Here is a 24,738-nt window from a genome sequence, read left to right on the forward strand (position 1 = left end):
TTTGGTACAACCGCCAATGATTTTACGTATGGAGTGGGGCTTGATGGTAGCTTCAATACGCTGCTACTATCGGGTGGATGCATCACCAACCAAGTGGACGAGACAGTGGAAGTCGATGTTACAGAGATCCTAGAGACCAGGATAAATGCCGGAATAATATCCGATTACGAACCTCAGATCATGGACCCAAAAACCAGAACCAGTACTCACAACCGAGAGTACGACTTCGCTGTGAATCTGAATTTTGATGGAGATATTCTAGACTATGCTATGGATGGAGGGGTGGCAATCACACCGCGAAGAAGGAGAATCAGGGAAGGGGGGCTGGTAGCAGAATACGTCGTGGTATTGAATCGTCAACCACTGGCGAATGTTACAGTAGAAGCCCGTGACGTACGTTTACTGGATCCAAGTGGGAAACCAGTTCAACAACTCCATTTTTTGACGTCACAGCGTATAGTATTCACGCCTAGAAACTGGAATCGTGAACAGCTGGTACGGCTAAAAGCTGTGGACGACAGCTTAGCTGAAGGTCGACACTACGCCGTTGTGACGCACTCTGTGAGCAGCATAGACCGGAATTTTGATGGCGAAGACACCCCGTTCCTCACCGGACGTAACGTGACTATCCAGATTGACGATAATGATCTCGCAGGGATATCTCTGTCAAGACAGCACATGTTTGTAGCTGAAGGTGGTGGGAACGAAAGTTATGATGTGGTACTAACGTCGAAGCCGTGGCATCCCGTTAAGATTTTTATTAAACAGCTACATGTTAACCAAACGGCTGTAACACCTGAAGCATCGAGTACAGTTAACAAAGATGGGACCGCAGTTCTCGTGTTCCAACCGGAAGACTGGAATAAATCTCAGCGTGTAGTGGTAAGTGCTGTGGACGATGTCGACTCTGAAGTGGAATATGGAGGCCTATACAACGGAGGTTTGTTACTTCACTACTCCGAGAGTAAAGACATTCGATACAATACTCGTCGTCCGCAATGTTTCAATGTTCCGAATTGTGATCCACTGGATTCGGCGAAATGTTTACTAAGGAAGGAGGAGCTACAAACTGGACAAGCTTCTGTACGGGTGTGCGATATCACGAGCGAATGTGCTTTTGCTCAAGGCAATGGGGCGTGTATCGCAAATGTTGTGGATGGCAACGGGAAAATCCCAGCTCGATTTGGAAATCCTCCGCTAAACCCTAAAAGATCAGCTGAAGTTTCGACATTTATGAGTTATGCGGCGATTATCGATATTTTTACAGAGGAAAAACGTGACTCAAATCTTACGACTCTATCAGACCAGAACTCAACATTGGAGTTCGTGCCCCCACCTCCGGAACTTCGTGGGTTTGTGTTGAGTTTTCTGGGGTTGATGAACGTTGAACAAGCCAGAGAAATGAGTGCATATCCTAGAAATGTTCAACACACTATCTGTGCTGGTTTGATACGATTAGAAACTATGCGTTGGTCGTTCGAAGAGTGGTCTGAAGGGTACGTGGATCGTGTTCTTGCTGCCGTCTTTGCGATGTTCCCTCAAAGTTACTCTCTTGAACGGCATTCATGGAATTGTGGTATGGCGAGGTTTCTTCCTAGTAACAGCATCGACGTGAGTATTTGGGATAACGATCCTGGTGTTACACTGTCCACCATTGCACTGGAAGTCACTGAAGGAGATACGATTGGTGCCGCATACGATGTCGTTTTGAACGCTCCACCATCCATTGGAGGCCATGCAAAGGTGATTAACTCTAACGATAAAACGCAGATATCGTCGGTGTATTGTACGAATAAACAATCGGATAATTGTGGGTTCTGGGGGGATAAATTCTCGAATTTGGCTGCTAAAATTTACAATCAAAGTACGTGGAATACCAATATTGGAGTTGATGCTCCTAACGTTAGTATTGCGATTATGGGGAACTCTCAGGTGACGATTTCTCCTTCGCTTTTAACCTTTACAGCCACAAATTGGTATGTCCCTCAGCGTGTTACAGTGCGAGCAGTGGACGATTCAGTGGCGGAATTGAATGTGAGTTATACCATTTCACATCGTGTGCAGAATTCAGCATACGGATACACGAATAGAACCGCATTTTGGTTCAAGGACACAAACGAACCAGCTACTGAGAGCTATCCTAGTTGGGATAGTATGAGTGGCTTAATACCTTACAACCCAATACCGACTGTTCTCCACTCACCGAATCGCGTGCTTGTTAACGTTTTCGTACGGGATAATGACGTCGCGAACATTGATGTGGTGGTTAACCAGCCTAAAGCGAAACTGGTAACAAAAGAGGCTAGTGATACAATTAATTGGGTGGGAGATTATGTCACAGCGCTAGCATTTCACGACGTATCGGTATCAACGACAGCAACAATCGCGTCATTGAGAAATATTATCGAGTTTGCATCTGACGTGAAGACGTTTATGAAGTTTCATCTACCGCGTTTACATAACGGAGACACGTCACTTCGTTACTCTAACGCAACACTAATACTTCATCAAACACCCTATAAGATCTTTAACGTATCAGAGCTGGATAACAACACATCGAGCTCGTCATCAGATGCTGCGAGTTTCACGAAGGAATATTTACTAAAAGTGACGGCAGTGGATAGCGCATGGACCACAGAGAGTATTCGTACTAGAACGACAACACCCCAACCTCTTTCGTTCCTAACGAATGGAGCATCGATAGAGATTTCAGCCAAGGTGGAGAAAAGTCGCTCTATTGAGGTGGATATCTCTCCGCTTCTAAAGCAAATTCAACCCACCCGACTCTCCGTGATTTCTCTGCAGATTGAAGTGCTATCGGAAGGTGGGAACACTGACTTAATCGCTACGACACAACTATGTTCGTCAGTATTCGAGAGGAAGTTACGTCCTTTGTTATACCTATCGTTCCAATTTCCGAATCTAATAAGTGGTTTAACGGCAACACAGAGCTCCACTGCGGTATCTGCACTAACCAACCAGCCTCTAGAAGCTTCACTAGCCACCAGCGGAGCCAAGTATGACGATTCAATTGGTAGCACCGTTCCTGTTTCTACCACTACAAACGAGAGCGATCCGTGGTGGGAAGTAACATTCCCTCAATTAACGAAGTTAGGAACATTGGCGATTTTCCTACCAGCTTCTGTTATCGAAGCTAATTCGGATGGATTCAACCTCGCGGTTATTGCCTCATTTAAGGCATTTAACTCGAAAGCTCTAACTCTAAATGACGCTCTAAATTACGGTTGCCCAAGTACTTGTCCTCACGTAGAACGATTACCGGTTCGGAAGGGGATTCTGCTCTGGGAGGTTCAGGCTGGTGCAGTTGCAATCAGAGTCTACCGCGAAGGAACTGGAATATTGCAATTATCGCAAGTCCAAGCGTTTGAATCGTTCATATCGGTCACATTAACAGCAGATGGAACAGGGATTCGGTCTCGACTGAAGTTTGATTGGAGTCCGAGTCCCGCATTGTTACAATCGTGGCACATTTTACAGACTGTAAGAAGATCGGAGAACGAAAATCTGGCAGTGAGGATGGCTACAAGACAGAGTAGCACGAATCCGAGGCATGCGTTGTCCTACTTGGCTGTCGACGGGTTAAGGTATACCAGTTGGGATCCTCTGATTATCCAGAGTGCAGATGAAAATACTATGGCGGCTGGCAGTACGAGAAGTGATGGGATGGATCCATGGTGGGAAGTAGATCTGGGGAGTATTAAACCTATTAGATCGATAGTACTCTATCCTTATGTGGGGAGTCTTTACGATGAACTCTGTGCTCCAGTATCAACTGAAAGTAACGGGTATCCGCAGTGGAGTGGCGATCTCTATGATTACAGTCATACAGATTTGTTACTACAATTAAAAGCTCCGTTTATTCAGCAATTCGATGTGCTTTTATCCGATCAACCTTTGACAAAAAGTGATGGTACGGCGTCTGGAGCCTCTGTTACAGCTAGTAAGACACTGTCCTTCTCGTGTATCAATTACACCAACTCAATTATGTGGGAAAATGTGTTCTCAACTGCTCGATTTGTGACTGTACGAAAGCGTGGACTCGGTGTTTTAATGCTAAATGAGGTGGAAGTTGTACGCTGGAATCCTGCGACGATGTCTCGTTATTTACTACTGGACTTGTTCGGGACAGGAGAGAAGCAACTAGCCGTTGCTAGCGTACAGATTTTCCCACCAAGCGATGTAGCTCCTACAGATTCAGAGACTCTCACAGTCCCGACTTCACTGACTTACAAAATCCACAGTATGAGCTCTCAACTCGCAGCTACGGGAGCTGGATCAGCTACTGCACTACTGGATGTTAAGGATAATACTGCGTGTTATGTGGCTAGTACAGCGTCATACCATGAGTGGATCGTTCTGGAGTTTGACAGACCCGTGGAGATTGGTCTTGTGGACGTTAATACGGATATTACACTGTGTTCTAGTGCTAATGTGGAGGCTGCGACAGAATTCTCCGTCGCATCTCACGGCTCCGTACTGGATAAGATCCGCAGTGAAGACGCTTCTCAAGCTTTGGATAATGAGGGTTCCTCTACTACTTGTGAGTTAAATGCAGCAGGTATCGTGATTTCTCCATCCCCACAGTGTACAAGTTACGTTTGTGCGGATATGGAATGTCAATCACCTCTGCGTGCTAGAAGTTCAGGTGGGAGCAGTTTAATTCTTAGTGATTTCGTCGATCTCGTGGTACTTGGAAAATCCGAGTTGTTACCAGTGGATCGGGTCCCGTTGTCAGTGAACGAGAACCGCGCTTTACTGTTACGTGACAATCCCGTAGTTATCTGGCCATTCGATGACGCTCCTAAAGTTCTTGTTAGGAATGATGAAGGCGAGTTATCATGGGGAGGGAAAAGTCGAGCTACAGGCGCGATTGAGTTAGAAACGTCGTCGTCATCAGTGGATTTAACGATCGACGATGACATGGAAGGCACGTTCTTCTCAACTGCAGTCGCGGTACAGCCGGCCATGAGCTCATTTTCTCTAGAATTCTGGTTTCATGTTACAGATAGTACCCCTGTTAGCGTTGTTACCATGTACGGTAAGGACGCAGATGCTGATCAAGTGAACATTGGGAGCGTTGGACTGAGTCCTAAATCCGGTAGATTCTACTTTGAAATGACCAATCCAGACGATAAAATGGTGTGCAGAGCCGATCTCGATGAGGCTTCGTTTATACTGCCCATTGCCGAGACCTGGCACCAAGTTGTAGCCATGTACGATCCAAGTTCATCCAGTATTTCTTTCTCCATTTGCGTCTCTGGTGGGCTACAAAGGGCCAATTGTTACACGAATACGACAATGTGTAGCATGGCTCTACTGAGTTTTAAACAAAAGAGTATTCGCCTCGGAGCTGGGGATTCTAACAGTGGATTTGTGGGAATGATTGCGAGTGCGTCTTGGTTCGTTCGAGCCCTGACGACTGCCGAAATTATGGATCACTATCACGACTTTCTCGATGGTGTATCGACTGAAGCCACTGCAGCTCACAACACTTATTCGATCCAGTTATCAGCTAAACCTTTGCAACCGGTAACGGTTAAGCTCAATGCCGAGAGTGCTTGCTACCGGTTTAACCTATGTAACATATCTGTTAACCCATCGATGTTGAAATTCTCGACGGAGAACTGGAATTTACCTCAACTTGTACACGTTCTCGCTACGGATGACCAGCTGTTCGAAGGTTTACACTACTCAGAAATTTTCCATGTATCATCGAGTCCACCACTTTATCAACTCACTTCGAAAGCTAATACGTTTAGTGTGAACGGAATTACGGGCGGAGAACAGCTGTCACAGAATCTTACGGAGTCTGTTACGGCGTTTTATCGTGATTTCGTTTTTTACGGGGTCTTCGATAATGTTAGTGAACAATTGTTACGTCAAGACGCTTTAGTGGATTTACACCGTAACTGGGCCAATCAAACTGTAAACGACGTCGTTGTGGCTGCCAACGCGTACGCTAAGAACGACTCAATCTCGTCCCTAACCGTAACGATTACAGATTTAACGGTACCGGGTATTGAGTTGTCCACTGCATCACTTAGTGTATCGGAGGATGGTAAAGGTAACGACTATCAAGTGGTGCTGCTTTCAGAGCCTACAGAAGAAGTTAGGGTGGCTCTTCATATTGCCTCAGGATGTTACCGTCGATGTGTTGGAAAGCCTTTGTGTCCTTCTCACTCAATTGAACTGGCAGATGGGAAATATGCAGTAACAGGAGACGATTCATTCTTAACTTGTGGTGATGATACCGAGAGCATGAGTACAAGTACACTACTGTGTAACATTACATTATCTCCGGATGTTTTGATCTTCTCTACGAGTGATTGGAGCTTACCAAAGACTGTGCGAGTCCTTGCAGTTGACGATCATCTGGACGAACAAGACGTGCATGTAACAATAATCCGGTCGACATCTGAAAGTCTAGATCCAATTTACAACGCTCTGGTGCTACCAGATATCGTCGTGGCCATTGCTGACAACGATAAGACGGAGATATCCTACTCCACCAAACTGGTTTCGTTATCTGAGAAAAATCTAACAATCTCCACGCTCAAATATCCACATGCAGACTACTACACGCTTCAACTACTTACAGAACCGTATGCGAATGTTACAATAGCAATGAGCAATGAAGCCAATAAGTCCTGCTATCGACGATGTGGATACCCATTCGACGAGGCTTCATGTGGCTTACCACGTCAACAGAGTGTCAGTCTTGTACAATTGCGCACGAATTCAACCCGCGAAATCCATCAAATCTCCTTAAAAATAGCCAAAATCACTGAAGTGCAGCGAATTGTGACCTATGCGAACCACGTGGATCAGATTTTCCAACTTTCGGTGTCCGGTGGATTCGGTTTGGAGATTCAAGCGATCGTTTTTGTATTCAACGACGCATTTAAAACCCGGTTTGCGTCTGTAGATGCTATAACAACAGCGACAAGTTATGGTACTACGTTTACTATCTCGAATGGAAATACTACCACGGCAGCTCTTGATTTGTTTTCAACTGCTCTACAAGTGCAAACAGCAATTAACGGATTATTTAGCGGAACAAACGCTGTAAGTGTGACGCGGGACGTGCAGTACATAGCGTCGAATATAACGTGGAGTGTCACGTTCCTTCGGTTTGTAAATTCGGATGGGACTTTCCCACTGTTATCTGTGGTAGTAAATGGGGCAATTCAAGGCGGAGTTACGTCTCAACGTGTAAGAGCGACTAGTTCTCCTAACGGTACTTTAAAACTGAGTTACGGTGCCGCTGTATTTCAAGTCCCGATCCTACCAACAGCTTCTGTTCTTCAAAATACCCTAAGCTCACAATCTGGAATTTATTCCGTTTCAGTTTCTAGAAGACTATCAAGTATTGGAGGCTACGGGTTCGAGTATATTGTGACTTTTATCAGTGTGGAAACCTTCTCTAACTTGGTCGTTAGTTCTACTGCCAACGCTGCGGCTTCCGTAAATGCTATGATCCAATTGGCGATTTCAGTTAATTTAACCCAGTCACCAGTACTAATCACTGGGTCTTTTGTGATTGAGTATTTCACCTCGCTTAACTTAACTACTACAAAACCCAACCGTACGGCTCCGATTTTCTGGAATGACTCAGCGGAAACCTTTGCATCCAAGCTCACGCAACTTCAGGGTATTGCAAATGTTACAGTATCTCGTCAGAAATTATCTGCAGAAGGAGGAATGGCGTGGACTGTCCAGTTTCTTGAAAATTACGGTAATTTACCCAGTATGATTGTAACTTCGCTGAACCTAACTGGAAAGGGAGTCACCGTTGGCGTGAATACTATTCGTGATGGAGAATCTTTACGAGGGAATTTTTCTGTTCAAATGGGAGGTTGGTTCAAGAAGACCGCCCCACGAACAAACCGGGCCTATATGATGAATATCCCGCTCAAAAATACCACATTACTACCGTATAATTCATCCGCGTGGAGATTTAAAAAAGCGCTTTTTGCACTCGATATCACGGAATTAACAAATGTTACACGTACCGGTATCGAGTGCGATATCTTCAACGTCTGTAACGGATACACGTGGACCATCACCTACCTAAATAGTCCTGGAAATGTTCCTCCGATTGCAGTTTTCCCGGACGAAATAATGCGTCAAGCGCCTGGTGTGACTCTAGCTTCCACTACAATTGCCAATGGTACATATTTGGGTGGAACCTTCACGTTGCGCCTGGAATTATTTGACCCAGACACCAATCGAACGTATATTGGTACCACATGGAGATTACCTGTTAACGTAAGTGCTATCGGCATGGATGAAGCATTGGAGGCTCTGTACTTTGTACGTTCGAACCGTGAGGCAGAATACGACCCCGAGACAAAAATATGGCGAGGAATTAAGTTCGATAAAGGTGTACGTGTGTATCGAGAAGGTCCTTATCTTGATGGAGGCCACACGTGGAGATTAGAGTGGGCTTTAGAGGACTATTTACGCTTTGCAGACTTGAAAATTACGACTGATGTGTCTCTCGTGACGCAGGAGATTGAGCCATTACCCGTTCCTTCAGAGCTCGATCTTCAGGGAAAACCTCGATGTTCAGCGATCCCCAGAGCGCAATTCCAGTCTGATACTACTGACCCATTGGGTCTTCGTGGTTTTTGCGTGTATGCTATCGCAAATGAGACAGCACAGGAGCGATTCCTCTGTAACTATACAGTGTTAAACCCATGGATCGTGTTCACTCCAGAGAACTGGTGTATTCCACAGCAAGTCAAACTGGAAGCAATGGACGATTATCTCGATGAATCTACCACGGAAAACGGTACTGTAACATTCTCGAAAGTGGCGCATACGGTCTTTAGTGACGACTACATTTACTTAACTCTACCATTATCTGATATAACGGTTAAAGTCGAGAGTGATGACGTTGCAAAGGTGCTTGTATCCGAATCTGCACTTAAAGTGAGCGAGGACGGGCTTCAAACAGCTCAATACTATTTGCAGCTCAACACGGAGCCTCTGACTGATGTGAAGGTTGTCGTTCTACCCTGGCTTGACGCTACCAACACACAGTGTTACAGATTCGGACTGTGTAACATTACTCTTCCAGTAAGCGAGTTCGTATTCACCCCTCGCAACTGGAATATCCAGCAAAAAGTGGCAGTGCTTGCTACTGATGACAATTTGGACGAATACGACACACATATGACTGGTATTTCCCACATTTCGTACAGTGATGACCCAAAGTATAACGAGATTTCAACAATTCCTAAGATCGACGTGACGGTAGTCGACAACGACGTGTCAGGGTTTACTGTGAACAAGACCAGTGTATTTGTTACGGAAGGGCTTCTTGGAGCTGTAGATACCTACACAGTCGTGTTAACTTCCGAGCCATTCGCAAAAGTTACGGTTTCTGTTGTAAATGTTGGAACTGTGGGGAATTTCGCTGTCCCTAGCCCTACAAAACTCGTTTTTACTTGGCGAAACTGGAATATTCCGCAGACTGTGAATGTCTCGGCGTTCGACGATCGTACGCAGGATGTTGTTGGGTCTTCCAGTTTACTTAACCACTCGTTAACAACAAACGACATTATTTACGCTGGACTGAAGAACCTGGCGTCAGTTAAGGTGTTCATAACTGATAATGATAAATCGGGGATCGAGTTATCAACAAGAGAACTGCGCGGCGCAGAGAGTAACAATAGTGTGCTCAATTACAGCATCCGACTCACTTCAGAGCCCTGGGCACCTGTTGTTGTTCAACCAAATGCCAGTCATGACTGTTATTTACGTGTTCAAAGCTCCGAACGTGTTTGTAACGCCAGTCTGTTAACAACCGCGTTAACCTTTGGAGCGAATAACTGGAGCGTGTCGCAAAATGTTTCTCTCATTGCGGTAGACGACTGGCTTGACGAGGCAATTATCCACACTGCTCGAATTTCACACTTGTCATTAAGTTCCGACCCTCTGTACAGTGTTAGTTACACAACAAGCGACGATGTCAAGCTGTTCATAACCGACAATGATGTTTCTTTCGTGAATATCACGATTCAAAGCGCAACTAACCAACTTCACGTTGCAGAAGGAAGTTTTAACGACTCGTACAGTATTTTCCTCAACTCGGAGCCGTATGAATACGTGACTGTAACATTACGTCCTGCAGTTGAGAAGATCGTTAGTCTGGACTCCAAGAGTGCTTTAACTCAGCCTCAAGTTGGAATTTCGTTCGGTTCTTCTTCTTCATCTGGTATGACTTTGCTGGGCACTGAGAGTATTCGTAGTATTCCGTTAGTTTTTACTCCTTTGGACTGGTCACGACCGAGAATTGTGACAGTATTTGCTATCGACGACACAATCTCTGAAGCTGCTACTCAGTACTCGACAGTTCTTCACTCAGTTTTAAGTGCAGATGCCGGATATAACATCTCGAATAGCTCTATTGGTATCGTCAGTGTATCGGTTATGATTAACGACAGGGAAGCGATACCTCCGCCTCTACCGTTAACTGCTATGTTCGACAGTTCTGGCTCAAAGATCAACGTCGCGTTCGACTCGACAGTGTATCATGCTGCTTCAATGGACGTTAGCTCCTCTGGATCATACGTGATTCGACTCAAGACTTTTGCTTGCAGTCTCGTATTTAACTTCGCTGCTGTTAAGTACACTCTCGGCTCGCAGGCGCGATGTTTATGGGTCGACATGAAGAACTTACGTATCGAATTGAGTGCTGGTGCGACCATAGCTGCCAATGATAAGTTGGTTCTTAACGACTGCAGTTCGTTTGCGGATCAATATTGTAACGCCACGGATGTTCTTCGAGCAGGAGCGTCAAGTCGAGCGTTCTCTCAAGCGAGTGTTATTCTTCAGGTTTCGACTAATATCGTTCAACCCAGTCCAGTACTCCTAGTACCTGAGAACGCTGGTAGTTGTGGCACGTGGTCTATTGATGCCTCTCTTTCGAGTGGAGCTGGTGGTCGGTCATTCATTCAGTTGATTTGGTTCGCTCTTCCAGTGTCAATGTACTCATATTCGGTTGATAAATCTAGCGCCGAAGCGGGTTTAGCACTGTACCGGAGACTAGATTTGGGTCTAAATCTACTCTGTCAGAAGTACAGAACTGACTGGACTACCGGCGTGTCGAGTATCTCGGTGGTTCCTGCTTCAGATATCGCACTAGCTAGGGCCGCTAACAGCAACGCTACGTCGGATTTCTCGATGCTTTCCAACATGACGCAGCTTCGATCAGCGTGTTACCTTCGATCTATCACGCAAAACGCCACTGCATCAAGCGCGTTAATTGTTCAAGTGAACGCATCTCTATTAGAACCAGGTGCAATGTATCGCGTTGGTTTGAAACTTATGAACGCCTTCGGTCAGTCTACAACCGTCTCTAAATCTGTCAACCTCCAGAGTTTACCAGGTCCAGCCGTGTTTATCGTGGGCGAATCTACCCAAACTGTAACGAGAGTTGGTGCTCCTGTGGTGTTGCAAGTCGATTCTACCGTTAGCTGCCCTACATTATCGAGTTCGGATGTCGTTTATCGGTGGACAGTAACCAGTAAAAGAAGCGATGGTGCAGTAACCACAGAAGACTTCAGTAAGGACAACTCCGCTCGAGACCCACGTGTCTTCCGTTTACCACGCACTTCTCTACAAGCTGGTCTAACTTACACGTTCCGAGCCGAGGCGTATATTAAGGGAGCGTCAGCTACTCGAGCGTCAAGCAGCTTCGCGTCTATCGCGGTCACTGTCTCCAGTAGCTTACCTCAAGTCGTCATCAAAGGTGGTGACTGTGCTCTTGGAGAGCGAGACACTTTAGTGCTCGACGGCTCGACTACCACTGATCCAGATTCTTCCAGCACTCCGTTCACGTATAACTGGACTTGTCAAGATGTGACGAATTCCTCCTCTGTAGGCTCCTGTATGAACGCGTCGACTACACCTTCGGTTCCTTTGGTTTTAGCCTCGACCAAGTCTGTGTTGCGAATCGCACCGCTAAATCTCGTATCAAACCGCCAGCTCAAGTTTTCGTTAACTGCGTCCAAAGGTACTCGAAGCGCAACAGCGTATAGTACAATTTGGACTGTACCAGGTCGACTACCTCTCGTCCTTGTTACTGCTTCAGCCACGAAGATAAATCCTTCGAGTCGAGTGACACTTACCGGTTCAGTGAACTCGGACTATCCGTACATCACGAGATGGACTCAAACACTCGGAGACCTCGAACTTCCTACTACAGATGTAAGCAACATGTTCACGCTGCCGCTAACAAGCACCAATAACGCTATTCGGAGCTTCAAATTAGTTGCAGGACTCACGTACAATTTTCGTCTTGTAGCGACGGATACAGTAGGAAGTGTGGGCTTTGGATCCATCTCGGTGGTCGTCAACTCACCGCCTGCTTCTGGTACTTTCGTTGTAAGTCCTCAATCCGGTTACGCTATGGAGGATACGTTTACATTCACGTGTTCATTATGGAGTGACGACGCGGAGGACTACCCCCTCACATACTCATTTGGTGTACTCTCCACGGCGGATTTTGAGGTGATTCAGGAGAATTCGACAGATTCTAACAACTTGGTGGCTCAATTACGAAAATCCATGACGCCTTTAGTGGTGAACCAACTCACACCTTTAGCAACAGCACAAATGTTCCCTCCTGCGGACATGGCGGACAGTGAGAGTGTGACGGTCTTGGCGTTCATTAGCGATCGTCTCGGTGCTGTTGCACTCGCTTACGATACTATTGAGGTGTTGTTACCTGAAGCAGCAAAGTCGTCGCCTGTAGTGTATGTTTCCGACATGTTTGACGCTAACGGAACCTTAAAATCCAGTGTTAGTGCATCGGAGGATGTACGTCAAGTCTTAGCTGGTGCTTTAATGATGGAGAAGGCTTTTGGTTCGTCAACTTCTCGTCGTCTTGCCAGTTGTCCCGAGGGATTCATGGGGGGCGATTGTGGTACGCAGATTGCTGTCGTGCAGAGAGTAAATGCTGCTATCTTAGCGACGGTGGCAAATGCAGTGAGTTCTGTAGAGGCCAGTAATTCGGGTCTTAGTCAACAAGCTCGAGTGCTTGGATCTGTTCTGCGAGGAGCACCACAAGTGTTGACAGCAGCGGATATTGGGCTTGTAACTAAGCTCTGCAGTGGCATTGCAGGCAGTGCTCTAACGCTAGATGTTCCAGATGAGTTTCTAGATTCGGCAAGTGATACATTGCTAGACGTGATTTCAATGCTCCTAGAACTTGAGAGTTCTACCACTGAGTTGAACTCCCGTCGACTTGTTGAGTCGAACTCGGGCAATTCTACGTGTGCTGACACTACCAATGTCATTAACTGGGATAATATGGTGCGCACGTTTCAATCTCTCGCAGCTTTAAGTAGCAACGAGTTGCTGGCTGACGAACCTCCTGCTGTGCTTGAGGTTAGCGACGTACGCACATATTCGGCTAAAGGCTCGAGCTTCAGTGACCAAGTGTCGATGGCTCTCACCTCCACGGCAGTGGCATGTCTGAACTCGGATCTGTACTTGAATGCGGTGTCACTCACAAAGAGTCCACATTCCGTCTGCAGTCTCAACGACTCGGAGCCCATTTCTAGACTAACGCTGTTCTCCGTACACTCAGAGGCTGCAGTGGATAAGGCTGCTAAGGTGGCGACGTACGCGTCCGATACTGGAGTTGAAACGCAGAGCTTATCCAGTACAAGCGTTTGTGTTAAAGCCGCTTCCGAGTCAACGCGTCGTCTAGAATCCGATGCTACCGAGGCGGAGCAATGGATGCCACTGGTAGCTCTTACAATACCTCACGAACGTGAACTATCCGCTATTGAACAACGCAATTTCTCCACATCTTGTCGTACTTGGAGCGATGAGACGTCGAGTTGGTCTATGGGCGTGTGTTTCAAGGATGACAGCGCCAGTACCAGCGAGTTTACAGTGTGTTACTGCACTGATATCGAGTCGTCTCTCGAAGTTTTGGTGACGTTAGAGGAACGCTTGGACTTTTACGCTTTACATCCAGATCTGTACCGCAACGACGAGCCTTCTCTTGTCGTGAGCGTCACTCTGGCTGTGCTTGTTGGGGTCTTTGTGATGGTAGCAAAAGTTGGTCAACGACTCGATATTCGAGATGTTAAACGGGAGAAGCAAACGACAATCAAGAGACTGAATCGCTCCAAGTGGAGTGAACTGGAAGCGCGGATGCAGGTTAATAATGTGTTCGAGGACTTTGACGCTTACTACGCCACCCAGAAGCAGAAAATATTGGACGCTCGTCCTTCCGAGGACTCAATAGCAGCGACGGATGTCGGGGAGTCTTCAGCGTTGTTCGCGTCCACGGTGCGTGGAGTTCACGTGAATGGTATAGCAACGGAGCCTCCCAATGAACCACTAGATATAAATGTTCAGCTACCGAATGAAGCACGTACACTGTTCGGGTCGTCCGACCTCGTGGATAGACAGTATCGACGCGTAACGTTTCTCTTCCGAGTGAGCAATGTACTGCTAGGTATCATGGGAATTGTGCTGTTTATTGCTGGAATCGAAGTGCAGTTTGTGCTGGGACGAACGCCTGCTGAACTTGTGTTGTACTTGTACGGCGGGCCGCTAGGATTCACGCTAATGGTCGGCGGTGCAGTGTTGATCGCGTCGGGGGTCATGGGTGTTCTACTTGCACGACGCGAAGCTTCAAACGCCACTCGAACGGCGTACTTGACAGCCTTAGTTATCGGTTTACTGACTCAACTCCTGGTTGTGATGTTCGTGTTCCACTTGCTCGAGAACTTTGACGCCATGCCGCACGGTATTGCACTTGCACTGCGTTCAAAATGGGACGCGTTGTCTGTAAATGCCAAGACTCAACTCCAAGTATCCTATGCGTGTTGTGGGTTTCTATCCATTAGCGAGGAAGAGTCTTGTCCAGAGGAAGCGCTAGATGCTGTACCTCCTCGAACGTGTTCAGTGATCCTTGGAGTCCAGGCATCAACTTTATTTGCCAGCTCGTTCAAGTACGTGGAGATCGTATTGTTCGTGGAGATTGCGTGTGTCGCTCTAGCGAACTTCCTCATTCGGTGGCGTCGGATTCGACTGGTGCAGCTTGCGAGTAGCTCTGGTAATAGTGCAGAGACGACGATCGTTCGCTCAACGGTATCAGTAGTGCTTTTGTGCTTCTTGCCACCGCTGTACGCGTTATTGGCTTGCATTACCCTGGGTGGAGTACTATTTGGCGTTGATTTGATGGTACATTGGGGAGTAATGGCGGATCCACAAGTGTCTGCGTTGTTTGGTGTAGAAACCGGAGCTTTTATCACTGCGGGATCTGTTGTGCATCTGCTTATCACGCTGTGGGCATTACGGGCACTGGGAAGACGTGATGTACGAGCACTTCGCTGGGTTCTCGGCTTCTCACTGGTGTTTATACTGCTCACGTTAGCAGTACGCGCGTACATCGGACGACTTCATACAGATTTCTACTTGGACCCGTCGATCAGTGAAGCGATTAAGACGAAGTATGTGAGATTGCCGCATACAACGTTGTTGAATTTGGAGATGGACTTGGAATGTTGCGGCTTTAGTACTAGTTCACAAGGAACCTGCGTCGAAGGAGCGTCCGATACGGACATTCCTACTTGTCAAGAACAAGTGGAGAGTGCTTTGACACGAGCGTTAGCTCTAGCAACGGATCGTCTAGCAGGTTTTGCTGTGGCTCAGGTGGTCGTACTCGTTCTCTTGGGTTGGATATGTTTTCGACTGCGACGATACTCTACTGTGTCTGCCATTCGATCTACGCCAGTAGAGACTGACGCTTGTGAGCCACCGACGTTTATTCAAAAGTTGTGTGTTAGTGGACTCTTGGTACTGAATGTGGGAGCTGCAGCGGCTGGCATTGGCATCTTGTGTCTAGGCATTGACGTTCTCTTCGAGCTCAACGTCTTGCAAATGTCATACTTGTTGCGTGTGTTTGATCGCCGTCTTGGTGTATATTTGCTTATCTTTGGAGGTTTGATGGCGTTATTTGCTTTGCTTGGTGGTGTTGTAGCGTGGATTGGAAGTCAAGGAACTTACAAACAACCGAGAATGAGAACGGCTAGAAAATATCTGGTGATATGCTACTCATTCGCGTGTGGCGTGCTTTTCGTCGCTGCATTCATATTTGCTGGTGTGGGACACAAGCTTTCGTCCCAGTATACACCGGCGACTGATGATACAGTCAAAGCTGAAGCGATCGATACGCGGGTGAAAGATCTCTGGAGCTCTGCCCCTTCAACTACGAAGATGTTCGTGCAGAACACACTTCAATGCTGTGGTTATGAGCGTATTGAAGCTGCTAATGGTTCAGTGACATATACACTGCCAGTCGAACAATACGGATGGCGGCGGGTATCCTCCACGTCCGCTTATCAAGTGTACAGCTCGCGGAATGCGTTAAACACCCGGAAGACCCGCGTACTGACTGACACCAAGGCAGAGCCGACACGTTTGAACAGCACGCAATGCCCTACTGATGATTCCGATGGATGTGCTACGTCGATGAAGCAGTACGTCTCTCGTGTGGCTCGAATCGCCTGGCAATTATGCACTGGACAGGCTGGCTTTAGTGTTGCTGCTCTGCTGTGTACCAGCGGGTTGTACGACACCGATAAACGTGGAAGAAGGTGGCACCCAGACTGGAGACTTCGCGTTAAGCGGGTGGCATTGATGCTGCTTGTTATAGTGGGAACTTTAGCAGCGTTAGCATGCTTCATCCTCGGCTTAGATGTGGCTATCGGGTGGACGCTTTTCAGCTCGAGTGCCTTCCAAATGGTGTTCGCTCGACCCATGGGTGTGTCGTTGATGACGTATGGAGTGCTTGCTGTACTCACTCATGCGTATTCGACTCGAGCAGCTCGTCACTTCAGCGTTCATCAACTGTTCTTGCAGTGTATAGCTCGACTCGTACACGCATCAGCACTATTTGCAGCTGTAGGACTCACAGCTCACCTTTCACATTACTCGTCACTGTCAGACGAAGGCTGGCATTCACAGCTCGAAGATTTCCTGGATGATCAATGGAGTCTCTTGACACCGTCGACGCAGAATACAATAGCGCTGGAGTTCTCGTGCTGTGGTTTCAACGACCCCCTTCTTGTAGCTGGTCAAGGCGTCGTATTCGATCGACCAGCACTCGGCTATTCGAGCTGCTCACTGTCAATCTCGCGTGGATGTAAGAACCCCCTTATGACGGGAGTTGAGTCCTCGTTTGCCTGGTTGTTTGCGTTCCTGCTAGCGTTAGCGATACTGGAAATCGTGTGTATGGTGTTGGGTGGTCTCATACTCCGTGACGTCCGGAACTTCGAAGCAGAAGCCTGGTTCGTTCTCGAGAGTAGACTACGGTACGTGGCAGGCAGTTTCCGGCGCGATTTCCGTCGACGGCATGTTCTGGTTTCAATTTGTGCAAGGTTCGATCCTCGCCTTACTCGAACACAGCGTGCAGTGAGTGTGCTTTGTGCGTGGGCGGCATCGCTTGCAGTGTATGCGGGTTACTTTGCCACAAAAGGTTGCTATCGGACGTCACTGATGTCGTGTGAACAGCCTGGTATAGGAGAGTTAATTGGTCTCGGTCTTGTATACGGTGGAGCCGTCGGATTGGTAGTGCAGACGTGCGCCATCGCGTTGTTTGAACACGTTCGGCATCGTGCTGATGACGAGACGAAGGAGGTTGCCACTGCTCGGCAACGAAAAGAGAAGGTTCTGTTGTTCCGTAGGCCTTGGTTCCGCCGCCGACGTCCAGACGATCAAAACTCCACAGCTTTGGAGCAATCTAATGACGCGTCTACGCTCGAGGGAACGCAGACTACGACCGAGGAGCGCTGGTTTGTATGGCTCACCCGCTTTGTGGCATTGGTATTCCAGACTTGCAGCGTGATCTTGTTCCTTGGAGGCTGTGCACTCGCAACACTACTTGGCCTGCTTCGTCTGGGTTACAATAATTCTCTCTATGGAGTCTCGCTTGACGAAGATGTTTTCGAACTGCTTGCGGTCGCTGGAGCACTTATCGTCGTCGCATTGATCGCCGCACTAGCAAATGACCTCCGTGATCAACATTTAAAGCGATCGAATCGTCGAAAAGCGACCCCAGTTATTGTGATGCTGGTAATAGTGGCCATCGTTGCTGTGCTGGCGATAGGAGCGGTTCTCTTGGTTGTGTTCATGATTCACGAGGTGGTTCAAGACGATGCCAGTGCGTTGAATAGCTGGAGTGTACGGACTACAGGCTTCAGTGTCGTTGAACGTCTTGAAACAGCGTGGAAAGAAAAGCTGACGGGTTATGCCAAGGCCTCTGTTCAGCTGGAGCTGCGTTGCTGCGGGTTTTGGAGCGCTACCGACGCGCCGTTCTTGCCGTGTCCTGAGGGGGATTCCGTTGAAGTCACATATGAAGCATTAAGTGTTGGCGGCACGATCGTGACTGAAATAAAGCAGGAATTTACGGCGTTGCCGGGGTGTCGAGCTGGGATGCTTGCTCGTTTCCATAGTGGAGCGGATGTGGCGACGTACTGCGCGCTCACCGCAGCAGGACTGTTGATCCTGATGATGGTCACCTCGCTCTTCCTAGCTCGTGAGTTAGCCATCTCTAAAGACGCCAAACTTAAGCTACGAGTACCAGACTCTGGAGCTACCGAGGACGAGGTCAAGCGAGACGCGAGAGAGACGTTTGAGACTGTTGTCGGACTCAAAATCGCAGCTCCTGCTCGTGGTAAGCTGCGCTCACAAATGTTGGCTACCAGTCTGGATAGTGTATCTCCCTCGGTGGCTAGTGAGTTGGCAGCGGTGCCACTCAAGCACGATCAGATAATGGTCTCCAGTACTTCAGCAGACCAAGAGCACCGTGAAGACAGCATCGTAGCGAAGGTTGAGCCTAGTGCTGATGGTAGTGACGACACTTCCAACGTTCCGTATCCGGCATGGATTGTGTACGTGGTATTCGCGATTTGTTTGGTGTGGTTAGTGATCATGGTGTATTTGGTAGCGGTCAGCGCGATGGAGCTTGGGTTAGCTACGTCTTGGCGCTGTGTTCTTGCTTGGGCGGTGGGTGTAGCTATCCAGGAGTTGGTAGTGGAGCCTATTGTGATACTTATGTCCATCATTGCTCGTACGCTACGTGACTGGTGGTCTCGTACGTGTGTTGCGAGGATCATCCGGCGTGGACGTGCCTTCCTGCGTATTGGACCACAGGACGTGGAAGCGTTGGAGCGTGAACAACTGGATAGGTCTCTTACGCTGTACGATCACCTTCGTTATGCTGCTGCTGTTCGAATCCAGCGTCGTTTGCTCACCCGAGTCACGCGTGCACGATACCTGTGCCAACTTAGAGCTCACAAACAGGAGCAACACCGATTACTGGCCATCCAGAGACGCGATACACTGCGCAAGACGATAAACAACTTCAGCGAAGAAGAGATCGAAGCCTTCAGGGTGTTGTTCGCGTCGGCGGATCCAGCTCAGCTTGGCTTGGTCTCCCACACAACCATCGCACAGGCCGTGTACGAGCTTGGTGTCCATGTACCGGCACCAAAAGTTCGTGAGCTGCTTGAAGCGTTCGATCCGGCGTACGCAGACCTCGTAGACTTTGAGCATTTCCTGTATGGTATGCACTGCGTCCGCTTGTATCACCAACAGCTCCAGATTCAAACCACTGAGGCAACTGATCAGTCAACAGCGAGAGCCAAAGATGAGACCTTGGTGAGCTCGTCCGATCGATTCGGGCCTCGTACTGATCCCCGAGCGGAGCTATTGGTGAAGCGCCAAAATCTGCTTCGAGAACTGCGAGATCGTCGCGAATCGCTCGCACACAAACTGATGCGTAAAGTAAGTGGGAAGCTGCCTGCATTGGCGCAACGTGGTAAGAGTGTAAGAACCGCGTCGATCGAGGAGGGGAATGAAGAGTTGGGTGAAGAAGCTGTAGCGACTGATAGCTCCGCACCCCCAACTGGCACCTACGTGTTCTGGCAGAACAGGAAGTTGTCCCCAAAGAAACGTGCTCTCGAGTCGGTCTTGAAGAAGAAACACCAGGAGCGAATACGTCAGCGCGAAACCGGTAGCGGTGACGTCCACACGACTGCGAGAGCTGCTGTGGAGGTTGATGTGTCGGCTCGACCGAAGACGTCGGCGTCATCAACAAAACAAGCACTCAAGAGCTTGGCCAGTAAAAAGACTGCTGCGCCCCGAGGAAGCTCAGCTGAAACTAAATCGGAGACGGCTGTGGCATCATCGCTGCCAGACATTGAAACACCGACACCATCAATCAACGAGGAGGGCACAGCGAAGCAGGATGCTGAGTCTGTCGACGAGCAGCAAGACGGGGAAAAGGTGGCTCCAGTTGACCTAGAGCTAAGTAATACCGGCGATGAGAGCCGAGCAGCAACTGCGGTGCCCGGCTCGGCTGAGTCTAAGCCGACTGAATTTGTCAAGCAGGATGAGGAAGCCAAGCCTTTCGGCGCCTACATGTTGCTTACCAAGCCGCCGCCACTCCGCCCTCAGACGCTGACGACAAGCGATACTGATGAGGCAGGTGCTGATACTGAAGCTATCCCCGTAGCAGCGGAGAAACCGAAGACCGGCGCCCAGAGCGCGCTGGAGAAGGCGCTACTCAAGAAGCAGAAAGCCAAGTCAAAGCCCAAGTTGTAGACGTTGAAGTTGCTGACTCACCCAATAACGGGCACCAATTTCTCATTTTTCAGAAATGCATACAAATCTTGTGTCCTTCAAAATCCCAAATTTCCTAATCAGCTGAGCACAATGATCATCACTCTTGCCGTCAATTCCGCACTCGATGCGCCGCGATGGAGTCCGCCCCAGTGGACGACGGCCTCGTGTTCCTGCCGCGCGCGTCCTCGGCCCTGGAGCTACTGTGTGTAGCCCTCTACCTGTCGCTGGCGCTCGTGGCCGCCTGCCGTGCGCTGTCGCAGGGCTCGACGTTCCATCGCAGCCAACGCAGCACCTTCCAGCGACTCATGGTGTTGTTCGCCGTCACCCGCGCCGCGTCCTTCTTGGGCGAAGGTTTAGCCCGTAACCTGCTCAACCGAGCGGCACTGTGTCTGTTTTTCAGTCTCGTGCTGTTCCAGACGCTGCTATGGATCGATATCGCCAACCCGAAAGTCTCGACGCGATCGAGACGCATCTGGATCGCCTTCGTAGTGGCCAACGGACTGTTCTACGCCGCCGTTCTGGGCCTCTCGGTACTGCATGAGGCCAAAGTAGCCCAAGCCCAGCATGCCAAGGCCAGACTGAACCGATCCACGCTTTGGACGGGCGTGCTGCCTGTGCTCTTCATCGCCACAGGCAGCTTTGTCAGCTCGCTGGGACTCGTGTACTCAACATTGAAGATGCGGCGTCGAGTGGAGAGAGTACTAAAGCCTTCGAGGGCAGGTTTAAGACGTAGGCTGGATGAACGCGTGGAAAAGAAACTCACGAGGGCGTTGAGGTTCACGAGCTTCGTCATGGGGGCGTGTTCGGTCTTGTTTTTTCTGCGGACAATCATCTACGTCCAGAGACCATTCTCGCATCAAGGATGTGGAGATATTCACAGTCCTGACGTGTGTGTTGTGGTGGGCTACGCGATCCCGGAGATCGTGCCATGTGTGTTGTTTCTAGTGCTTATGTGGGAGGTGGAGCCGACGCTGGAGATCCCGTCGAGACGTAGTTTGAGCTATACTAATGGACGGGTGACGTCAGAGTCAACGCCATTGCTGGACAACGACGTGATGCCTCGACCGCTTTTGGTGGCGGCTAAGAAGCTCACGGACGGAATCGGCGTGGCGCCAAATCAGGCGACGACGCAGCCGAATTCACCGCCTGGCTCACAAAGTGGATATTTTACGGTTGGCCGTCGACCGAGTCCGCTGTCATTAGGTCTCGGAAATGGAGTGCTGAGTCGTGCTAGACGCCGATTAGAGCTTGTGGTCCGACAGCATTTGGGTGGAACTAGCAGAGAGCAGCAGGCGCTGGGCGGGATGTCTAGCCTCGATTCTGCAAGTAGCCTGGACTCACCGTCGGGATTGTTTGAATACGAGCGACAGGCAAAGCAGGTAGCTATGGCAGATGGCTCATGGAATGATCCGAGGTGGCCAACGCAGTCTGCTTCATCGACACCGTGCGCATGGTTTTCATTTCAGTGTTTCAACCTGACACTACCGTCCAAGTCATCGGTGAGGGCATCATCGTTCGTGGTGCTTCATCTGATGAATGTCGAGACAGGTGCGGTGCTGGCGGAGATTGGCCGAACGGAGATTTCACATTCCGAAGACCCGTGCTTTCACATGATGGTGGCTGTCGAAATGCGCGAGCAAGATCTGCTTCGCGCTTCGGTATACTCGGTTCGAAACCCGAACTCACTAGCGAACTTGGATAGCCAGTGGCTCGTTGGAGACCCACTTGTTCCGCTTTCGTCGTTCATGCTGGGCTCAGTGCCCGCTATCGGACGGGCAGCTATTTTCTCGCTGTATTCTCCTCTATCTCGAACGCGATCTTCTGGTGAAATTGTTATCCGATGTGAAGCAGAGGTGAAGGGCCTGCATGCTGGAATGTCTGTTGATGGGCTTGAGCGCATCACTCGGTCGTTCATGTATATTGGAATTAAAAGTACCGACGCAGAGGATCACGATGACTCGGCATATTCTGAGATAGCCCAGCAGATGATAAGTCTTGCGTCTACCTCTCAACGCACGCAGGGCAAAGTGCTGGTCGAAGAAGAGCTGATCGAAAGTGTGTATACGTGGGAAGTACCTTATCAACTGCTTCAGCTGATCCTATCTGACTTGCTGATGAAGCTTGATTCGCTGAAACGTGAGATCGCGCACGAGGACGGCAACGAAAGCTCTTCATCGACTCCCTCCAGTCAACTCTCAACTCCTAGTGTTGGTGGCTATTCGATGCCTTCGGTGATTACTACTCCAAGAGCCCTCGGTACTGTGCAAGAACATGAAACTGGTCTGGCAATACAGTCGTCAGAAGACGCTGGATCGTTGACATCGGCCACTTCGGGATTGAGTTCTTCATTTACGCTAGAGAATCGGACTAGACCAGCAACTAGCATTGGGATGCTATCGGAGATGATTATTCAGATTCAAGATGATGCAATCGAGCGGAAAAAGCGGAAGTGGCGTCTGGATCTCGTGAAGACAATGGAGCAGTATATCTCGGAGGTGGAGGACTCTATCTTGCGATACGGAGCCACCCAACATGCAGGACTCACTTTCAAGCCGAGTACCATGAAAGCAGACGCAGACCTTCGTTTCCTGGCGCTAAATCTGCATCAGCAATTGATGACGGTAGGCAATGCAGCTCCTACGTCTGAAAAAGATGTGCAATACGGCGACCAAACAAGCCAAGCGCGCTACGCTCGTCTCGTGAACTCGTTCGTGGGGACTCTTCTGTCGTCGCCCCTGCATTTATCGAGGAAATCCAGTATGCGTGATCAACAGACTGACCTTGATTCCATGCAGTTTATCGGTGATGACATCATTGATGAGAAAGAGGCTGTATCGCCTGCGCCGCCGGACGAATCACCTCTTGAACCCGTTGAGGCACTTCGCCGGCGTGTGATTTCTTTCGATTCTGCGGAAACGATCGTTAACAAGAGAGCAGCAGGCCAGGATTTATCTGTCCCTTCTGAACAGCGAAAGCTGGCAGAAACCATTGTTGCGATGGGAATCACTGAAGAAGAATTTCAGAGGATCTACGGACTTGATGAAAATGTCGATGCTTCAGATCCAATCGATATCGTTGCCAACATAACCTTGAACGAGTCGGAGTGTGAGGAAGTGAAACGTGCTGTGCCAAGCAGTTGGGGTGGCTCGTCGTACCAAGGCTCGATGTCTAGTGCAGAACCGAAGAAAGTGTCGATGACGATTGATACGAATGCTAGAAGTCGTCCACCCTTTTACAGACACAGGATGTACGGCACAACAACTGTTGGTGCCTTTGCGGCTCACGTGTATGGGTTTAAGAGCGGTGGTGTGCGTCAGATGCGTGCAGAGTTGGAGAAACTTCACACACGTTTGGTCAAAGAAGCACAAGCCAGCTCAGATCTCACAATGGATGCATTGGAACGCAAGTATAACGAACTTAAGTGGGATGTGGAGCGCCGACTTGAGGTAGCTTTCTGCCAGGCGATGAGTGCTCTAGTGACGTGTTTTCAGCAAACGCTTTATGTGCATACGCATGATCATCGGGATTTTGGTCCTCATCCGCTGAAAGCTTGTGGTATCGACTACCTGGAAATGCTCACGAGAGTTGGCTTCCTGTTCTCTGTTGAGAGCTTGTTGTCAACGTATGGCAACGAGTTAGGAATGCTAGGCGACACAGAGGCAGCCGTCAAGGAGCTTGGACGAGTTCACATCAAGTTACGACCTGTGAAGTCGCCACGCGCTGCTGCTTTTCGTGTCTCCATCACTTCCGGGCCGTCAGGGATCGTAATCGAGCTCCCTATCATTACTCGTCGCGCGAGTGAGTTTCCAGATCGTAGTATGCATCGCGTTCCGGGCCAAGATGCAGTGTCGGGGGCCATCTACTTGTCCTTGTCAACTCCCGAGCAGAAGATGCGCGCGAAGTTTTTGTTCCAGAAGCCTATTCGAGTGATCCCTGTAATCTTTTCTCAGGGACTGAATGAAATGCAGACGGTTGCCAACACCGTGGGTAAGGCCTCTCTACAGAAAGAGATCAACGCTGAGAACGTGGTCGAGCTGGAGTCGTATGTCAAGAATTTTT

General features: G+C 48.9%; 2 protein-coding genes across 2 annotated transcripts in view; both read left to right on the forward strand.

Moving 5' to 3' along the window:
• Positions 1 to 20,770, forward strand: part of PPTG_09068 (hypothetical protein) — a gene marked incomplete at its 5' end in the record, with an annotated part of 21,358 nt that extends 588 nt beyond the window's left edge. The window contains one exon of the mRNA XM_008903923.1: positions 1 to 20,770. Coding sequence (XP_008902171.1) covers positions 1 to 20,658 — 20,658 coding nt within the window. The 3' untranslated portion in view covers positions 20,659 to 20,770.
• PPTG_09069 (hypothetical protein) overlaps positions 20,760 to 24,738 on the forward strand; it is a 7,560-nt gene continuing 3,581 nt past the window's right edge. The window contains exon 1 of the mRNA XM_008903924.1: positions 20,760 to 24,738. This exon is cut by the window's right edge and continues 3,581 nt beyond it. Within this exon, the coding sequence (XP_008902172.1) occupies positions 20,814 to 24,738 (3,925 nt within the window). The 5' untranslated portion in view covers positions 20,760 to 20,813.

Source organism: Phytophthora parasitica (genome assembly GCF_000247585.1).
Source record: "Phytophthora parasitica INRA-310 unplaced genomic scaffold supercont2.17, whole genome shotgun sequence".
NCBI lineage: Eukaryota > Oomycota > Peronosporomycetes > Peronosporales > Peronosporaceae > Phytophthora > Phytophthora nicotianae.